At 39.9% G+C, this 20,545-nt stretch overlaps 1 protein-coding gene, 1 long non-coding RNA gene and 1 pseudogene across 2 annotated transcripts in view; 1 reads left to right on the top strand and 2 right to left on the bottom strand.

Moving 5' to 3' along the window:
• The window catches only part of pxdn (peroxidasin), an 86,392-nt gene extending 79,903 nt beyond the window's left edge, over nt 1-6,489 (bottom strand). Inside the window, exon 1 of the mRNA XM_088354211.1 lies at nt 6,224-6,489. Coding sequence (XP_088210337.1) covers nt 6,224-6,411 — 188 coding nt within the window. The 5' untranslated portion in view covers nt 6,412-6,489. The remainder of the gene's footprint in view (nt 1-6,223) is intronic.
• Nucleotides 6,490-17,837: 11,348 nt separating this feature from the next.
• Nucleotides 17,838-19,314, bottom strand: LOC148351310 (uncharacterized). The gene is made up of 2 exons (XR_015852865.1): nt 19,071-19,314; nt 17,838-18,305 (listed from the first exon to the last, which is right to left on the bottom strand). It is a non-coding gene; the product is annotated as an uncharacterized LOC148351310 (long non-coding RNA).
• Nucleotides 19,315-19,428: 114 nt separating this feature from the next.
• LOC148351309 (U2 spliceosomal RNA) lies at nt 19,429-19,585 on the top strand (annotated as a pseudogene).
• Nucleotides 19,586-20,545: the final 960 nt, after the last annotated feature.

Genomic DNA, 20,545 nt, shown 5'->3' with positions numbered 1-20,545 from the left:
AGAATTTGCACAAGTACCATATTTTAATTGAGCAATATGTATTCATGACAAGAGCCCCACATGGCTCTCTAACCATAGGTTCCCATGCCCTAAGTAGAGGAATGTGTGGCCCACAAAATAACACTTTTAGGGAAGGAAAAATGAAAATAAAATCCTTAAAATTGTTGCAAGTTATCAATACAGTTATACCTCTACATACAATATTAACTGACTGCCAGATTGTGCTCGTAAATAAAATTGCTCATATCTTGAGCAAATTTTCACGACAAGAAATAACATAAAACCAATTAAGTTGTTCCCAGGCAACCTGTCCGCCACCTGGAGTGTAGGTTAGGCATCTTTGGCAGGTGCTCGGTGTATCGCATTTGATTGACGCGCGTAGTTGTCCCGGGCCTCGCTCCCTACGTGTCACGGGAACACGAGGTATTTAAAAAAAAAAAAAAAAAAAAAAACACACACACACACAAACGTAATGTCACATTGCCCTCTCTGGCAGGTTGAGAGCCATTGCTAATGCTATCCTCAGTTTCTCTCAATAGCGCGCCTTATGCTTTGCGATAAGGTGAGCCAACTCATCCAACAGCTGCACAATATTGGTTTGACTAGTTGTTAGTATAGCTGTTTTTGTTGTTGTCTACCGTTTACTGGCCTAGTTCGCTGTTTACTACCAGACGTCATGGTGTTGTCACGTAATTAGCTCACAGGTGTGCAAAGGGTTAATAGCAGGAAACGCAAGTGTTTACTGAGACAAGCGGATGCTGGCGGTGAGTGCTTTTGAGCTAAAAATGTTTCCTAGTTATGTCAGGCAATAAGTTGTATGTTCAAAAGACAAGTCATTATCTTAAATTTCTCACATCACAAGCAGCTTGTATGTTAAATTATCATTCCTGTCAACATATACATTTTCCCCGTATTTTATACATATTTAAATCATTTCAAATTGTATAACAATGTTTGTCAGGGGGAATATAACCAGAATTTTCAAAAGCTTGTTTGGTTTTTTTTTTTTTTTAGACCGATCTCGTCTTTTCTATTTCGATTGCCTGGGTCAGACGACATCGCCATTGTAGATTTCCAATATTGTCCCTACACTACCAAATATTATCCTTGATCAATAATTAATTTTTCGCATGTATCGCTTTGCATTCCTCAATCTAACGCACACAGTGAGAGTTTTCAGCCATGTGACAAAAGTACATAGAGAGTATCGAAGGCAATGGGAATTGATACTCTGACATCTTTGCTGCAAATTAAACTAAATTGGGAAAGTTTCTGTACCAGAGTTTAACCATCTGTATAACAGATGATGTCCGCAAAATCTTGCACTACTATGTATAATAAACAAGACTGCATTTACTGCAAGTGGGGACACGGCGAAAAAAAGATGCTGATAGAATTGTTTGTGTTGTTTATTTAGTGAATAAAATAAATGTGTTGACACCATTTTCTTTGTTTTTATTCTACACAGTCTTTATTATAGCTTAATAGGGGGAGTTGCAATCATTAACAAGGGAATCATTTGCTGAGGTTGATATGTTGAGGCATCACAGTAAATGACAAAACAAATTACAAAATGTATACAAAAATGAATGAATTGCATTTAAATATATGTAATTGATTTAGGTATAATGTAATGTGTTCATTTATTTATATGGCATACGTTTGTAAGATTTTTTTTTATACAATTATTTCTATATATTGTGGGATCGGTTCTTCGATAGTCCAAACTGCTTGACAAGAACATCTCAATGAGACGGTGGGCAGCGTTCATTAGTGATGACCTGAAAAGCTTCCAAATTCCAGCAGCGCATGGAAACATGACTCCTACTGGCTGACTGACTTACTTTCACTCCCCCAACATTGCCTGGGGGGGGTGTCCCCTTCACCAGCTGTGTGACCCTCAAAAGAATCTGCACAATTTAAGTTAACAGCGAAGCTCAACAGCAGGTGTTGGGAAAAACTCTCTGCGTGCATGGGATTTGCTAGACCAGATTACACAACAGCCAAAGTTAAACCAGTAGTTTGGAAAGTTTGCCTCAACACTGCCACTTGAGCATGAAAGTTCCACAGGGTCAGTGAATTAAGCGTTACCAAACAATGCAACCATTTTCTTGTTAGCGAGTATTGTAAGGTGTTATTAATAGGCAGCATGTTGGGGAAGCAGCGTCATGAAGAAGGATGTCTCTCGTCTCAATAAACTAGCGAGGAAAGCGAGCTCTGTTGTGGGCACAGAGCTGGACAGCCTGACAACAATAGTTGAGAGACGGGCACTGAAAAAGCTGCGGTCAATCATGGACAATTCATCACATCCACTGCACAGCATTATATCCAGACAGAAGAGCAGCTTCAGCGACAGACTGCTGTTACTGTCTTGTACCACGGATAGACTTTTTGCTTTATTATTGTATTGTTCTCAGCTCAGGGATGCTGCTGGAAATGTGAATTTCCTAGTGGGGATGAATAAGGTATCTATCTATCTATAAAACGTTTTAACTCAACTGTAGTTACATCACTCTGCTACAATTGAAAAGGGTGGGCGTCAAAGTTCCCTCCAAGAATCAACAGGTCTGAGCGTTCACACAAAATCTGTGTGCAACATCAATCCCATGTGAGGCAACCAAATCTTTATCAAACATGTCCAAAACCCAAAAATCAACTTACATTTTGCAGAGTTTCTGGCAACGGTAAATTATTTTTCACATTTTAGTTAATTGACTAATGTACTATTAGAAATCTTGTATGGCTCACAAACGTCAGTTGTTTTTACAAAACCTTTTCATGAGATTTCCACTTTTAAACAGGGAACCTAACGCATATTTTTAAGACTTTAATGCCTATTCAAATCAAATTTAAGACTAAGACGACAAAAAAAAAATTAAAAAAAAAAATTAAACAAACAAAACCAGAGGTGGGTAGAGTAGCCAAAAGATTTACTCAAGTAAAAGTACTGTTACTTCAGAATAATATTACTCAAGTAGAAGTAAAAATACTCATCCAAATATTTACTTGAGTAAAAGTAAAAAAGTAATTATTGAAAAAATTACTCAAGTACTGAGTAACTGTAGCAACATCGTGTATATTATTCTTTTTTAAAAAAACAACCAACCAATCTGATCATCAAATTATCAAAGTCCATCCAATCAACGTTTGGATGGCCCCGTTTGATGTGAGGCCAGTGATGCTCCTCCTCTTCTGTGTTTTCATAGTCGGTATTGCTAAGCGACACTTAGCAATACCGACAAACTGTTTTTCAATCGGAACCGCCGTTATTTTAAGTCCTTGTTGTCATCAGTTGACGTCACAGCTCTAGGGGTTATAAGGTCAAACTGTCTACTTAGAGAATTTATTTCTCGAGATCCATGGCGCGTGGACTACAAAACATATCTGGATGATGGTGGGGAGGAACACTACACATTGTGTGCTAATTGGAAAAAAAAAGGTTTTTTTTTGTAATTCCTGTATTCTTTCCCCCCCCCCACGAGTTTTTTTTTTTTTTTTTCCGTGTGACATCTTGACTGTAAATTGTAGTGAAATACGTGCCCTATATATTCTGCCAAGCACTGCTACATTATCAGTTTTGGTTTGGCTTTTTGTGTACCTGAACAGGATTAGTAGTTTACGTTTTGGACGAGATGGAGAAAATTTGCATGCAATCAAATTTGTCTCCGAGCCACAGGTACTCATAGAAAGAGCCATATATGGCTCGCGAGCCATAGGTTCCCGGCCCCTGGTCTAAACAATACTTACCATAAACAGAAGGGCACTTTGCTTGAAAAATAGCATTTTATTGCAAGAACACCGATCTTATGCATGTACTTATATAATGAATTATGCGTTAACTTTGTAGTAACGACGATCAAACGATTTTAGTCACCACGGTAATTGTGTACAAAACATCATTCCTTTCTGCCCCAGCGATGATGAAGTGACTTCTTTATTTTTTTTTAGAAAGAAAAAGCTCCAAGCGTGTCGCTACTCTAACCACACTTCCTAACTACACCTTCACACTTCATTCGCTGGAAAGGAAGCAACACTGCGAAGTGGGGTTCCCCCGATGTGTGGAAAAAAATCTAATCAAAGCTACTCCAGCCATTTAATGGGGTTTTATCATACAGAAATCCTTCCTAGAGGCTTAATATGTAGTGACAACCTGCGGCAAACCCTTAATAATTTTTTTAAGCGCTTAACGTTCTGACGGCCCGCCAGCAGGCTGCCGGACTTTTGATAAACAAATACATGTCTGTACAATGTCATCAGTTACTGAAATACGTAATGCCACATATCATATATAATTCTTCAAAATTTTGAGTATGAACGACCCTCGTAGTTAAGAGCTCACTCAAAGGGAACCAGAAAAAGAAACAGTGACAGCAAGGTTCTAAACTATTAACATGAATATAAAAAACACAGATAAAACAATATTAAAACACCCCGTAAAGTAAATCTAAAAATATATTTCAACATCTTTTAACCCCTTAACGTTCCGACGGCGGGCCGTCAGGCTGTTGATAGACAAAGTCGTGTCTTCACGATGTCACCAGTCACTGAAATACGTCATGCCACATCTAATGGAAAAGCTTAAACCTTTAGGATTCGAGATATGTAATATCAAAATATACTTCAATCTGGCACAAGACAACCAAAACTATGGAGCATAACTCACCTATTACCTCCCCTGGCTGTTATGATATTCGTTAAATGCACACAAAACTGGCTCGTTACATCTGGGAGGATCCACAGAATCCAACCTTGTAAAATATTTACTCCAAAACACAAGGTAATGCCGACAGAAAAATAGAAATCCTTAAATACTTCTGCTTCGTTGGATGTTGCTTCATGTAATCTGTTTTGTCACATTACTTCCATTTTCAAAACAACAGCCTCGTGAAACTCTTTCCACCACGGTAGTTATCCCTCCACTTTTCCCATGACGAGGGCCTGCTCAAGCTAGTTTTATTCATGCATAAAGCGTGACGTTACATTGAACTTAAGTTGACAACAACAACAAAAATCTGCCTCAAAGCAAGTCTGCTCCGTTTGACTTTCATTTTTTAAATTGCTTCATTTCTTCTCCAAAATTCCCCTTTAAAAATAAACAGACTCGTAAAATGATTCCCAATAAGTTACTTAGCCTCTCCCATTTCGATTCACACCGTTCTCGGCCAATAGCAGGCTTTTTTTCATGATCCACAGCCCACATTAGCCTCAACGGGCCTGTCTGATAGAGGGAACATCGGCTCCAGCAGGTCAGAATATCTTAAACCAGTAGTAACGATTTGAATGATGATCGAGACATTATTTAGCCAATAAAATTTCCAACATAAATGACTAACATGTTTTATGTGTATTCATTTCAGAGATGAAATGAAACGTACACAAAGCAATTTGTGATTCATTTTCACGCAACATTATTACGTGTAAGTGTGCACAATACTTGATTTGACTAAAGAAAGAGAAGTCAAACATTTACATCTCTTTCAGTGTCAAAAAAATGGCCAAAGGAGAATATAAATTTGCAAAGGTTTTAGTGTAGTAAACTGGTCATCTCCAAATGGCCTCTTCTGCAAAAACCTACCCTTAGAAAAATGTGTAAAATACAATGTTTAGTTTTCCAGATTGTGATCAAACTTGACAAGTGTCAGGTAAGGCTTCAAGCTATTGTCTCGCCTGTTGTAGAGCTAAGATGCTTTTGCTACACTCATTTGCAAGCATCTAGTTGCCCCCCCCCCCCCCCCCCCCCCCCAAAAAAAAATAAAAATCAGGCAAAAAAAACAATTATTTTACTTGCAGTGAGTATTTTACTTTGGGATAAAACTTCAGAATCTTACCTTTAAAAAGACACCGAAACCGTCCATTTTCTCTAAATAGTTCAATAACAGCATTTCATTTACTTTGGCTATGTCTTGCATCGGGATAATAGGCGAATTTGTCAGGAACGTTAAAAGGGTTCAGCGGTTTTAGGGGTCTGCTCCAACGTGAGTATATACGGTTATTTGTTACTTAAAGAGTCTTTCAGAGTAACACAATGCTTTTGAGTGTCTGTAATCTAGGGGTAACGCAAATACTTTTAAAGTGAAGTAACTATTAACTGTAACTAATTACCTTTTCCCCACAGAAATAACCCACGCGTTATGAAAGGTTTTACGGTTGGCGGCGGTTCCTTTATTTTCGGCTCTTTTTCGGTGTTTGAAATTAAGTGAAAGAAAAGTCGGGCTCCACTCACAGAATAGTGGTCTGCGGAGACACAGCCGGTACCGTTTCGAGATTCAGATGCATACATCTCACAGTAGTTCGGAAACACAAGCAGCGACTGGGACAGGAGGCAACCCGGTGAACTCCGCCGGCGAGCAGAAAGCAAAATGCGGCCAGGAGTAGACGCCGAGAGACGAACTGGGCAGCCCGCGGCGCCATTGCTAGCTGTGAGCCGAGCGGCCGCCGCGCACGCGCCTGAGCAGTTGCAGCCGACGCTCACGCGCCCAAGTGTGCGCGCGACATTAGGAAGACAAGCAGTGCAGTTGTTTACCAACTTTTAGCTTGACGAATGGGCGTAACCAACCCGTTTTTGGAGGCGCTGAAGCAACCTTTAAATTCAACCCAAGCACCCCCCAAAATTTTAGCATTTTTAATATGTATCTCTGTTCCTTCATAAAAGACAGGGTTGGCTTCGATAAAATAAAACGTTGGCTAAAAATGTATTTTAAAAAAGTAAGACAAAACAAAATTGTGAACAACCCAACGTGGGAAATACTCAACTGCCTTGAAATGGTTCAGTCAATTTTATTCCTAACCCCACTTACCGCGCTCCGCTAGTGTCACTTGCATAGCAGCTGAGTCTGTGGAGGCTCCAGTCTATTACAGTGAGAGTATGTAACCATGGAAGCCCACGAGTGCCATAATTGAATTAAACAAAAGACCATTCAATCATCAAAGAGCCATAAAACAAACATTCAATTAATAAAAAAAGCCTTAAAACGAACATTCAATTGATAAAAATGGCCTTTCAAAACCCTTTAGCAAAGCATTTTATTTACAAAAGTCAATTCCATTGAAGTTGGGAAAAAGTTTAAAATGTCAGTAAAATTAGAATAGAATGACTTGCAAACCTTTTCTAACCCATATTTAAATGAATACACCACAAAGACAAGATTATCCATGTTCAAACTCATAAACTTTATTTCCATAAGCAAATAATGATAAACTTAGAATTTTATAATTGCAACAAGTGCCAAAGTAGTTGGGAAAGGGGCTTCTTCACCATTGTGTTACATCACCTTTCCTTTTAATAACACTCAATAAACGTTTAGGAAGTGAGGAGACTAGTTGTTGAATCGTTGATAGTGGAATCCTTTCCCATTCTTGCTTTATGTACAGCTTCAGCTGTTCAACAGTCCGGGGTCTCCTTTGTCTTATTCTGCGCTTTATAATGCGCCACACATTTTCAATGGGAGACAGGTCAGGACTGCAGGCAGGCCAGTCAAGCACCCGCACCCTCTTACTACGAAGCCACGCTGTCGTGAGACGTGCAGTGTGTGGCTTGGCATTATCCTGCTGGAAGAAGCAAGGGCGCCCATGGTAAAGATTCTGTTTGGATGGCAACATACTTTGTTCCAAAACCTGAATGTACTTTTCTGCATTAATGGTGCCTTCACAGATGTGCAGGTTACCCATTCCTTGGCCACTCATGCACCCCCATACCATCACAGATGCTGGCTTTTGCACTTTGCGTGCATAACAGTCTGGGTGGTTCTGTTCTTCTTTGGACCGGAGGACACGACGTCCACAATTTCCAAACACAATTTGGAAAACTGACTCATCAGACCACAGAACACTTTTCCACTTTGTATCAGTCCATTTTAGATGGGCTCGGGCCCAGAGAACCCTGCGGCGTTTCTGGATGTTGTTGATGAATGGCTTACGCTTTGCAACATAAAGTTTTAACCCACACTTACGGATATAGCGTCGAACTGTATTGACTGACAGTGGTTTTCCAAAGTGTTCCTGAGCCCATGTGGTGATGTCCTTTACACATTGATGTCGGTTCTTAATGCAGTACCGCTTGAGGGCTCGGAGGTCACGGGCATTCAATAATGGTTTACGGCCATGCCGTTTACGCACAGTGATTTCTCCAGATTCCCTGAACCTTTTCACAATATTATGGACTGTAGATGATGATATCCCTAAATTCCTTGCAATTGTACTTTGAGGAATGTTGTTTTTAAACTGTTCAACAATTTGCTCACGCAGTTGTTCACAAAGAGGTGAACCTCGCCCCATCCTTGCATGTGAATGACTTAGCTTGTTCGGGTCTCCCTTTTTTATACCCAGTAACAACTCTCACCTGTTGCTAATTCATCTGTTCACCTGCAAATAGTTGGTTGATTTCCATTCATCCACTTTCTGAGTAGTTATTGACACCTGTCCCAACTATTTTGGCACGTGTTGCTGTCATCAAATTACAGAGTTGATGATTTTCTCCCAAAACAGTAAAGTTTATGAGTGAAGACAATAAATATGTTGTCTTTGCTGTGCATTCATTTAAATATGGGTTGAAAAGAATTTGCAATTTACTTGGATCAATTTTTATTTGCAATTAACACACTTTCCCAACTTCATTGGAATTGAGTTTTGTAAAACGTTATCATAATTGAACCGTACATGTTATATCACAGGCAGCACAGAGGTGCAGTGGTTAGCGCGTGTGGGGCACAGTTCTGAGTTCATGAGATCAAACCTCTTGTGTGTAGTTTGCATATTCTCCCCGTGCTTGCGTGGGTTTCCTCCGGGCACTCTGGTTTCCTCCCACATTCCAAAAACATGCATGTCAGGTTAATTGGCCAGTCTAAATTGTCCCTAGGTGTGAATGAGTGAGTGACTTGTCTGTCCCTGTGTGCCCTGCGACTGGCTGGCAACCAGTTCAGGGTGTCCCCTGCCCACTGCCCAAAGATAGCTGGGATGGGCTCCAGCACTCCCGTGACCCTACTGAGGATAAGCGGTGCAGATAATTGATGGATGAATGGATGGATGGATGTTATGTCACTTTAGAATTTTTTATACCAGTCAGACATTCTGGGTGCTCAGCACCTTCAAAACTCTGAACCTAAAATCTCCCCTGGCTCAACGGTTTCATTATTTTCATTAATAAATATAGATACGTGTGTGCTGATACAGGTGGCTATGCCAGCCTTTTTAAAGGGACAGTGTGTATTATTCAGGGATAAAATACATTTTCTTCTTTAAAGAAAACAATATTGATTTGAATAATGAAAAAAACAATAGATATAAGCCAGGCAGCACGGCGGCGCAGTGGTTAGCGCGTGTGCGGCACAGTTCTAAGGTCTTGGGAACCTCCTGTGTGGGTTCAAATCCAGTTACCGGACTTCCTGTGCGGAGTTTGTATGTTCTCCCTGTGCTTGCGGGGGTTTCCTCCGGGCACTCCGGTTTCCTCCCACATTACAAAGACATGCATTTCAGGTGGATTGGTCGGTTCAAATTGTCCCTAGGTGTGAATGAGCGAGCGAGTTGTCTGTCCCTGTGTGCCCTGTGATTGGCTGGCAACCAGTTCAGGGTGTCCCCTGCCCACTGCCCCGATGATTGCTGGGATGTGCTCCAGCACCCCGCGACCCTACTGGGGATAAGCAGTGCAGCTAATTAGATGAGATGATTTTATATATATATATATATATATATATATATATATATATATATATAAGCCAAACATATAAACGTGCATTTAAAAAAATACTCATAGAAGTTACAATGTATTTTACATAACATGAGCTTGAACTCTTGTCTGACATCTTGCTACTGAAGGTATTCAAAAACCCTGTGAACGGCTGGGCAGAACTGTCAGAGGTAAATGATGCATTTTGTTCACTTTTGATCTTCATAGTATATATTAGCTGACATGATTTTGCTGCAATGGGTATGCCCTCAAAAAACAAAAGCCTGTGTTTTTCTTCCTGGTGTCTTTTTTTTTTGCATTTTCACCTTCTTTAATCATGTTTAACTTGTCTTTTTGTGTTTCTTTCTTTCTTTCTTTCTTTCGTTCTTTCCTTCTTCTGTCAGCAAACGGACCGGGAAGCAGAAAGTCGGAACTCATTTGCGTAGCCGATCCTTCACTTTAATTGAGAAATAAAAGTTGTCCAACACACAAACGGACCAAGGACAAAACAAAACAGGTTCAAGAGTAATCAAAAATACAAACTAGGCATTACACAGAACAAACAGGCATGCACAGGTTTTCCTCAAGGTTAAGCAATGGTCTGGCAACGGGCAGTCCCAAAAGGAGCGTTTAAGTACTCCACAAACAATCAGTTCAATGCTGTCAAGGGGCGGGGCTAGCTGGATGCCATGACAACCGTGCAGGGCATGACATCTTTAGTTCTTTCTTTCTTTCTTTCTTTCTTTCTTTCTTTCTTTCTTTCTTTCTTTGTTCTCTCTTTATTCCTTTTTTCTTTTCCTTTTTGTTTTTCTATATTCAAGTGTTGATTTCCACACTGATAAAAAAGAAACATTATTATTACATAATAAAGGGATCTTAATTTACAGAATTCACGACATTTACACAACAAGTGTCCAAATCATACAGCCCCACTGTGAGAATGTCATGATTACTGATTCGGGGCACCTGCGGCTGCCCCAGTGGCGCCAACAGCCCTGGTCGCTGATTGGCTCGTAGCCCCTTTTTAAACCCCCCGGCTCCCTGTTACCGGCGTCCGATCGTTGCGAACCTTCAGCTCCCGCTAAGGCAAGCCTTCCGAAACTGACTCCCTGTTTTTGACTCCCATACGTTTCCCAGCTTCGACTTGTTTCCGTTCGATCACATATCTGCTCCTGCGCCCCGGTAATCCGACCTGCTTTTCCCTCTTCAACACCGCTATCGCTCGCCAGAGAAGGGCCACTTCCGCGTCACGAGCGACCTGCTCCCTACAATCAACGATCACTGGATCGTGGGTGCCAGCTTATATCTTTTCAAATAAAACTAAGAAACTAGAGCAATTGGGTTCCCATCTCCGTTTCTGGTTCCTGACGGAGAATGCATAACAACTTTAAAGAATCAAGAAGCAGTATGTATAAAGTGCAGAGAGTTTTTAGTCTCTCTAACACTAATCACTTTTGCATTGTTTTTTTGTTCATCCTGTTTTGAAATTTGTTCAGGGTCACAACACTGCTCAGGTCTCAATAGCACAGGAAACATCTGCGTACTGTATGCACTCTTCCAATTGTGTTCATTGCACCCCAGAAGCTTGTTCAAAGGCCTTTGGACTCACCAACATTGAGATTTCATCAGGGGCTTTTGTAGGGATGCATTTTGTACAAACATTCCAGCATTTCCAGAATGATTCACATGGTGAGCTATCATTTCCTCCGTAAAAATATGCATATAATAAATGTATCGCCGATCAAGAAATTATAAATCTTGATGGAAAGCGTGTCAGTCTATAGGAAATGGGGCATTGATGTCGTATTTATCGACTTATTTTGGATTTTTGTTGCTGCAAAATGTTATTGAATTATTTTTCCAGTGCATTATTGCAATGCTGTGATGCATTTACAATTTAGGCACCCTGCCTTTTATCCTGACATTCTTTTTTTACCCTAGTTTTATCTTTTAAGTCTTTACTATGTGTCTGGGGTACCATGTCTACACTCCAGGATAACATGTAATGAAGATTTCAAAGATAAAATGATAACTAGACCATCATTATAAAAGGCAAACTCAAGCGTTCTCCGTTCGGGCCCCAGTGCTGTGGAATGCTCTGCCCCCTGGTATTCGATCTGCAACCTTAGTGGAAGTGTTTAAATCTAGGCTTAAAACACACTTATATTCAATAGTTTATGAATGACCTATATTTCATGTTGATGGTGTCTGTGATGCCCTTGCAACATCCATTCTTGCCTGGTCATCCTGGAAGGGGGCGTTACCTCATGTGCGGCCCTTTCTCAAGGTTTCTTTATTTTCTTCATTCTGAGGTTTTTGAATTTCTTTGCCCTCATGTAGGTTTTAGATCACGAGATAGTGTAATAATAGTCTGTAGTCTGTAATAGTCTGTACAGCCCTTTCAGACTTCTTGTGATTAGGGACTATACAAATAAACATGACATGACTTAATCTACAATGTTCACTACGTTGCTATACAATGGCAATAAAGAAAATTCCAGTCATTATTGTTTATTCATGAGTTTTTATCCATACCCTTTCTATATAGCAATTACATTTCTGATTTATTTTAAATATTTATTTCAATAGTCCATGCACTGTGTTTTCACATTAATATTTTACTTTTGTTAAACACGATCTAATCAGTTGTTAATACATCATGATTAAAGGAAAAAGTGTTCCTTCTGTTGTGTTGTGACCAATGCCTTGTCTGACACCTTCTGGCGACGTGATATACTGCAGTGCACGCAAGCATGAACAACGCATTAAATAAAGTAGGAGTCATTCACAATTTAATCGAGGAATAAATATACAAAATTTTTAGACAGAGTTGACATTTTAAGAGAGACCCTCTATGGTGGCAATAAGTTTTAGACTAGCTTAGTTGTAATTTCCGAATGTATAAGAATACATAACGCCATCGGCGAAACCAGCCCGTATTTGGGGGTGCTCAAGCACACCCAAATCCACCCCAAGCACTCCAAAAATGATAGCATTTTGAAAACTGTTTTCCTTAATAAATGACAGGACAGGCTAAAATATAATGAAAACGCTTGACAACAAACAAAAATAAGCAAAACAATATGAAAATGTGAACAACGCTCTACTGCTGTGAAATGGTTCAGTCCATTTCATACATAGATAGCACTGCATCGTACTATTTCTGCAGTTTTGGTAGTAAAACTGTGGTTGTATGTATGGAGTATTTCTGTACAATATTCATGATTTGGTAGTATTGCTGTAGTTAATTTTTGTAATTTTTCCATAGTAGAACTCTTTGTAGAATATCTGTGTATTATTTTGGCTATATTTTTGTAGTATTTCTCTTGTTTTTTATAGTCAAGTCATGTTTATTTGTAAAGCCCTTTATCAGACTATTATTACACCATCTCCTGATCTAAATCTACATGAAGAAGAAAAAAAAAAAAAACTTAGCATGAGGAAATTAAGAAACCCTGAGAAGGGGCCGCTCATGAGGTAATCCCCCTTCCAGGGTGACCAGCCTGCAATGGATGTTGTAAGAGCATCAAGAAACAACACACAGACATCATCAACATGAAATGTTGGTCAATCTATTGTAAACCACTGAAACATTGCGCAGTTGTATCATTGCAATGCATGTATGTAATGCAAAATACCACAGTTTTAAACTGTGTCATTGTATTGTGATGTTGTTTTAAATGTTCTAGAAAACTGCTTAGCATTACATTACTTTTATTTAAAATAATTTTGTAGACTTTTTACAGTAGTAATTTTATGATATTTCCATAGTACAATTTCTTAATTATTTCTGTAGTACTTTTTCTGGTATTACTGTCGTGATATTTCTGTAGAAATATTTTTTGTTGTTTCTGTTGTGATATTTATGTAGCAGTATTTTCGTATTAAAGTGTTATTGTAGGAGGAACAAGTGGCTAGCGAGCAGCCCCACGGTACGGCGGTCCAGGGTTCAATTCCAGCTATGGCAGTCTCCTTGTGCGGAGTTTGCATATTCCTTCGTGCCTGCGTGGTTTCCCCCCGGGCATTCTGGTTTTGTCCGACATTCCAAAAATATTTATGTCAGGTTAATTAGTCGTGCACTATTTTATTTTAATTACAAACTGTTATACCAAGCCTTCGAATTGTCACTTGTTATTCCATTGTTGCCGTCTCCTGTCCCAATCTACACCCACCCCATACCTGTCAACCTCAGCCGATTGCCCTTAAGCGACAATAAACGCTACAAACACAACTCGGCACGCAGGGGTGTTACCTTTGTACCCACCTATGGACACGCTGATGAGAAAAATTTCCTGTTGACCCTTTCCTGTACTCAGGTTGCATTTGAGCCAAGTTTCTTTGCTTTAAAATGTGTTAAAACTAGGCTGAGAACCTCAGTATTTCAGGAACCTTTGGAGGCCTGGTGTACATTGAAAAGGAAATTCTCATTTCTATAGACAATGACATTGTCATCAACAATGTTGTAGAAACCCTTGCTTTACCTCAGAGGATTTTGAGAAAAGCTATGTCATGAGAGTTATAAGAGTTTAGTGTTAAGCCTAACAATCTGTTGGGAAGGCAAATACATATTTGTAACCGCGGCGTACATGTCCCACCAAAGATCCACATTCACGCTGGACTGGATCATGAGGTTTTTATTATTACAGTTTCTGCAAATGGATGAGTCACAACATTAGCTTTTCTGCTGGCTTTGATCTCTTTGATATGAACAAGGGGAAGTAATATTTTAGTAAAACAGAAACAAAACGAATATAAACCTATCAAACAATATCAATCACATTACTGTGCATGTTAAGAGATTTGTCAGCTGGGGTTATAATGTTTAAAATTAACTTCTTTTGTGGAGCACCAAAAGATGTGTCTTACCATTGCAGTTCTCTCTGGTAAGACTGCCAACAAACCCCGCCTCCTGGTCACATGTCAGAAGCCAAAACCAAACCCCACCCCATACCAGCATGGCACTGTTGGACTCATCATTGCAGGACATTTACCAAAAACTATACACATATTTCAGCAGGAATTTCAATAAAACAAAATTTATTATTACACCCGTTACATATTTTCATTTTAAACGACTGATACTGTACATAAATATCTATTTTAGAAACTTCCTTCGAATGTAAATGGTAAAGGATTTCTGATGACTTATTAATATACTGGACTGTCTCAGAAAATTAGAATATTGTGATAAAGTTCTATATTTTCTGTAATGCAATTAAAAAAACAAAAATGTCATACATTCTGGATTCATTACACATCAACTGAACTATTTCAAGCCTTTTATTATTTGAATATTGCTGATTTTGGCTTACAGCTGAAAAAAACTCAAAAATCCTATCTCAAAATATTAGAATACTTCCTCAGACCAAGTAAAAAAAATAATTTTATAACAGCAAAACTAAATCAAACATTTGAAAATGTCCATTGATGCTCTCAGTACTTGGTTGGGAATCCTTTTGCACGGATTACTGCATCAATCCGGCGTGGCATGGAGGCAATCAGCCTGTGGCATTGCTGAGGTGTTATTGATGCCCAGGATGCTTCGATAGCGGCCTTCAGCTCATTTGCATTTGTAGGTCTGGTGTCTTTCATCTTCTTCTTAACTATACCCCACAAATTCTTGATGGGGTTCAGGTCAGGGGAATTAGCAGGCCAATCAAGGACAGTGATGCCATGGTCAGTGCACCAGTTACTGGTGGTTTTGGCACTGTGGGCAGGTGCCAGATCATGCTGGAAAATGAAATACTCATCTCCATAGAGCTTTTCAGCAGATGGAAGCATGTAGTGCTCTAAAATCTCTTGGTACACAGTTGCATTTACTCTGGACTTGATGAAACACAGTGGACCAACACCAGCAGCTGACATGGCTCCCCAAACCATTGCTGACTGTGGGAACTTCACACTGGATTTCAAGCAACTTGGATTTTGCTCTTCTCCAGCCTTTCTCCAGACTCTGGCACCTTGACTTCCAAATAAATGCAAAACTTGCTTTCGTCTGAAAAGAGGACTTTGGACCACTCTGCAACTGTCCAGTGCTTCTTCTCCATAGCCCAAGTCAGACGCTTCTTCCGTTGTCTTGAGTTCAGAAGTGGCTTGACCATGGGAATACGGCTATTGTAGCCCATTTCCCGGACACGTCTGTGAACTGTGGCTTTTAATACCTGGACTCCAGCTTCAGCCCACTGTCTTTGAAGCTCCCTCAAATTCTGGAAGCGGCTCTTCTTCACAATTTTGTTAAGGCTGCGGTCATCTCTCTTGGTTGTGCAGCGTTTCCGGCCACATTTTTCCCTTCCAACAGACTTTTTGTGGATATGCTTTGAAACTGCACTCTGTGAACAGCCTGCTCTTTGAGAAATTTCTTTTTGTGTCTTACCCTCCTGATGGAGGGTATCAATGATGGTCCTCTGGACAGCAGTCAGATCAGCAGTGATTTAGTTTACTGAACCAAGCTGAGTGTTTTTAAGGCTCAGGAAACCCTCGCAAGGTGTTTCGAGTTAATTAGATGATTCAGGTGATTAGTTGAATAGCCTACTTGTATACTTTTTCATGATATTCTAATATTTTGAGATAGGATTTTTGAGTTTTCTTAAGCTGTAAGCCAAATTCAGCAATATTAAAATAATAAAAGGCTTGAAATAGTTCAGTTGATGTGTAATGAATCCAGAATGTATGACATTTTTGTTTTTTTAATTGCATTACAGAAAATAAAGAACTTTATCACAATATTCTAATTTTCTGAGACAGTCCAGTATATACCTGAATTTCATCCAAATAAATATGGATGAAGTTTATTTCATTTTGAAAAGTATTTTTGTTGTGTTTTGTTCATTTTTTCTTTTCAGTCATGTTGCTACATACAGTACATCATTTATTTATTTATTTATTAACATAGTGGAAAACCAACAAGAATTAGGCCCAATCTCATTTCTCTCACTCGGCCCTGAGAACCCTCCAGTGAGGTCCCTCGATAGAGGAGTGCCCTCCGCGAGTGGAGTGCAAAGTGGAGATGGTTTGGACAAGACTTGCAAGGTTCCACCCCTGTCCAGGAGATGGCGGTAATATTAATTGGCTGTAGACCTTAGTGACGTAAAGGCCTACGTCACATGTAAACAACTCGAGTCTCAACCTGTAGTGTGTCAGCTGGAGAGTTCGTGCAACGTTAAAAATGCCCGCTACAGCTGTGTTATTACCGATTGCCTGAAAGCTCATCATCTTTTCCGTGTCTCCAATCAACGGAGGAGAAATGTGCTATACTGAAGACAGCTTCGGCGCTATGTAGTGCTGATTCATCTTAACAAGGTACGTACACTCATTAAAAAAAATGACCCGTTCGGTCAAATACAGTAAGAGTTAACATACAATGCACGTTCACATAATACCCTATGTTTGTGTAGACATAAATGGCAATCTACTTATTAGTATCTTAATGCCATTTTATGACATATAGTAGGGGTCTTGAATGTGTGACATGACGAAAAGTAAACAAACACAAGAACAGTCCACCTGACCCTTAAGCTGACATAATATCGTCACCAAACTTCCCTGTACGACCCAAAAACCTTAGTTCATAAGGAATTTAATTCAAAAGAGTTGTCATTGGATATAAAAAAGGTCATTTCAACATTTTTTCATGATGCTTACATCACAGTTAAAGCGGTCTTTTTCTTTTCTATGCCCACATTTATGTCTAAATTGTTTGTTATCTATTGTGTTCCAGAGTGGCTGTCCCATAAGCGTGGACAGGTTGGACAGGAATGTTCCCATCCTGTGCTTATGGTTCTATGTGGAGTCAGAACTCATTCAGGACTTAAGGTTGAGCAAGAAGGTTATGTGGGCCCTGCAGGAGCTGCTAAAGAGGGAACAGGGCCGTGGCTGGAGGTCCTGATCTACATGTACTGGCTGGCCCACGCTCTGTCCTACCGTGTGGTGTCACGGGTCTTCAGGGTTCCCAGGTCCACCGTACAAAGAATTGTCCACAGTTAATATGGAATAAATTGCCCAAAAGCCATATTTTAGGCTCTTTAAGTCAGACCCACATTTGCATTATGTGCTTTTCTGCATTACTATTCAATAAACATCTTCATTTTGAGTAACACCTTGGTGGTTTATTTCATAACGATGTGAGATACTGTGTGTGAACTATGTGACTGTTGGACAGAAAACAACTACAAATCACTCCAGCTTAAATAATAGTTTACTTTCAGAAAAACAAACTCACATTGGGCCAAAATACATAATAGTAAATAAATAATGTGTCACAAATTTTAACAAAAATATACCAATACTTCCATGAAGCTGGGAAACACAAACTGGAACTTCATTGAGTTCTTAATAAAAAAAAAATATTTTCCTTTTATAAAACAAAGGGAAACATTGCAGAGATGTCACTGTTCTGGAAATTTGTCCACGAGCTTCCCAAAAAGGACAGGAACCGCTCAGTTTTGGCCACAGTTTCTTCGAGCCTTTTCCTCACTCCGGCAGACTCCACTTTCAAAAAGTCAAGGAGTGTATTGTGCTTCCTTTTTTTTCTGGGTGATTTGGGGTTTGGCGCCGGATTAGAAGGTGCCAACGACGTGCCCGGTGGTGTGGATGGCGTGGTAGCTGTGATGGTGACCAGCTCTTCCACGGGACGTTCTACAGTGGCCTTTAGGTTGGGTGGAAAAAACAAGAATTACTTAATGCTGATGTATTATACAAAAACAACTGTGTATAGGATGCTCAACAAGTTGATGTGAGACAGGAAATTATAGGATGTGTTCTGGATAAGTATTTGATAGTGAATAGATACACAAAATTGATATGTTATTCTTATGGCTGTATGAGCCTTCTATTGGCCAGCATCACATATGCTTTAGAATTGTCTCCACATTTGGACAACATTTTGAGAAGGTAATTAGTTTACTTAATATGTGTTTACAGAGAAGGCAGTGGACTATGTGATAGTAGTTTGTTTCAACTGTATTTCCACGTGAAATTCGGAGACATTACTCATAATGCATGATGAAAACTAATGCATTCTGATCTCACATGAAAGAATCATATTGTAAATAAAACACGACACCCGAAATTGTGTGCAGTAAACAAGCGCTTATGTCCAGAACGGTATTCTGACTATGCTCCTTTAGCGACTGGCCATGTACAGTAGATGTAAAAGCACGACTCGTTTAAGATAAAAACAGGGATGGGCTGAACCGTGATTTTCTGCACAGTTATCCTACTTTACAGTTTGTAGCGTGAAGATTTTTTTTTTGCCAGCTCCCTTGGTAGATTAGTGCACTTCGTAAAGTAGCGATTTTGCAATGTTCGTGTTTTAACGCGAAAATACGATTTTCTATTGCATTTACCTCTAACTAAGATATCTCAATACATTTTGTTGCAAATACATGCGTGGTTGTGGAAAACTACTTACATTTGTGCGGTTCCTTTTCGGGCATGTTTGTTGATATTGAGAATTCGTAAAGCCTTCTGGGTAGTCACTTCGCTGCCAAGTGAGGTCGAGAGCCGCCTCGGTCTTGAAGTGGTTACGACATGGTTTGAGGGCACTTCTGCCTCGGTCTTGAGAGTATCGGGACACACCCCATTTTCACGTGAACGCGCAAACCGAGTGACTAGGGCACATAGCGAGTGAAAGTGCGAAGAATGGGACGCAGCCTAAGAGTATTGCCCCGCGACCCTAATGAGGATAAGCGGTACGGCTAGTGAGATGAGATGAGATTAGAGTATTGCTGCAGTATGTGTCCATGGAGGTGGGAACCATTGTGCAGTACTTAGTTTGGCCTTGCTAGATCCTTAGCTTGGCCTTGTGTACTTTCTATGAAGTCACTATCTTTGATTTTTGCATTTCGGAGATGGAATATGAGCTTGCTCTGTCCACTCCACGCATCGGCCCGGTATAGCAGTACCTCTGGGAACGGTGCATTCGCAATGATCGCAGCAAGGCTTTAGGGCTAGGACCTTAGCTTGGCCTTTTGGCTGAGAGTAAGTGTCCCGGCTCCTAGGCTTTGTAGCGTATTATGAACTGACCGATAACGGATAATGGATAATGAATAACGAAGATAGATCAATAACCCTTAAAAACCCCACCATTTCACCGGTGTGGTTTTTGGCGTGAGTCACTTCCGCCCAAATCATATCAGTAGATACAGTGCATCCGGAAAGTATTCACAGCGCTTCACTTTTTCCACATCATGTTACAGCAGGGGTCGGGAACCTTTTTGACTCAAAGAGCCATAAAAGCAAAAAATATTAATTTTATTTTGGGAAAGAGCCACACCATATATTATCAGACAAATTTACTAAATTGCTAAACCCGCGCCCCAGACAAAAGCTTAGTCTTCAGCACATTTATTTTTGATGATTTGATAAAAATTATGAAAAGAGAATAATGCCAGAGCCCCTGTCCCAAAATCAACAAACATACCACTTTAAACTTGTCTCTTTCTTGCAATTTCTCAAGATCGGTTAAACTCCTTTTGACCCTTTTTTTCATACATATTGGTTTCAAAACCAGATGCAAGCAGTTATTGTGTAAAAACGTCACAACATTCTGCAAATAGGGAGCCTGATGAGCTCACTTTTCGCGCAGACGGCGTAGGGCGAGAGATGGGAGGGAGTGCTTGCACTTTTTGCATAGCTCCACCCATCCCTCCCACTCACCCAATCAAATGACTAAGTTCTCTTCCGGTGTTTTGGCGTATTTACAGTTCTGTGGATTCATCATAAGGTATCTAAGCACTGAACACAGATTATATAGTGAACTTTTATATAAAGGATTCTTTTGCGTTGTACAGCCAAAACGAGTTTTTTCCCCCCTTTTTTTGTGTGACACATTGACTGTAAATTATAGTGAAAAACGTGCCCTATATATACTGCGAAGTAATTCCA

The sequence above is a fragment of the Urocampus carinirostris genome, chromosome 15 (assembly GCF_059441175.1).
Source record: "Urocampus carinirostris isolate Australia breed hairy pipefish chromosome 15, RoL_Ucar_1.0, whole genome shotgun sequence".
Taxonomy (NCBI): domain Eukaryota; kingdom Metazoa; phylum Chordata; class Actinopteri; order Syngnathiformes; family Syngnathidae; genus Urocampus; species Urocampus carinirostris.
Note: the sequence above shows the minus strand (reverse complement) of the source record. Positions and strands in the feature narration are given on the sequence as shown.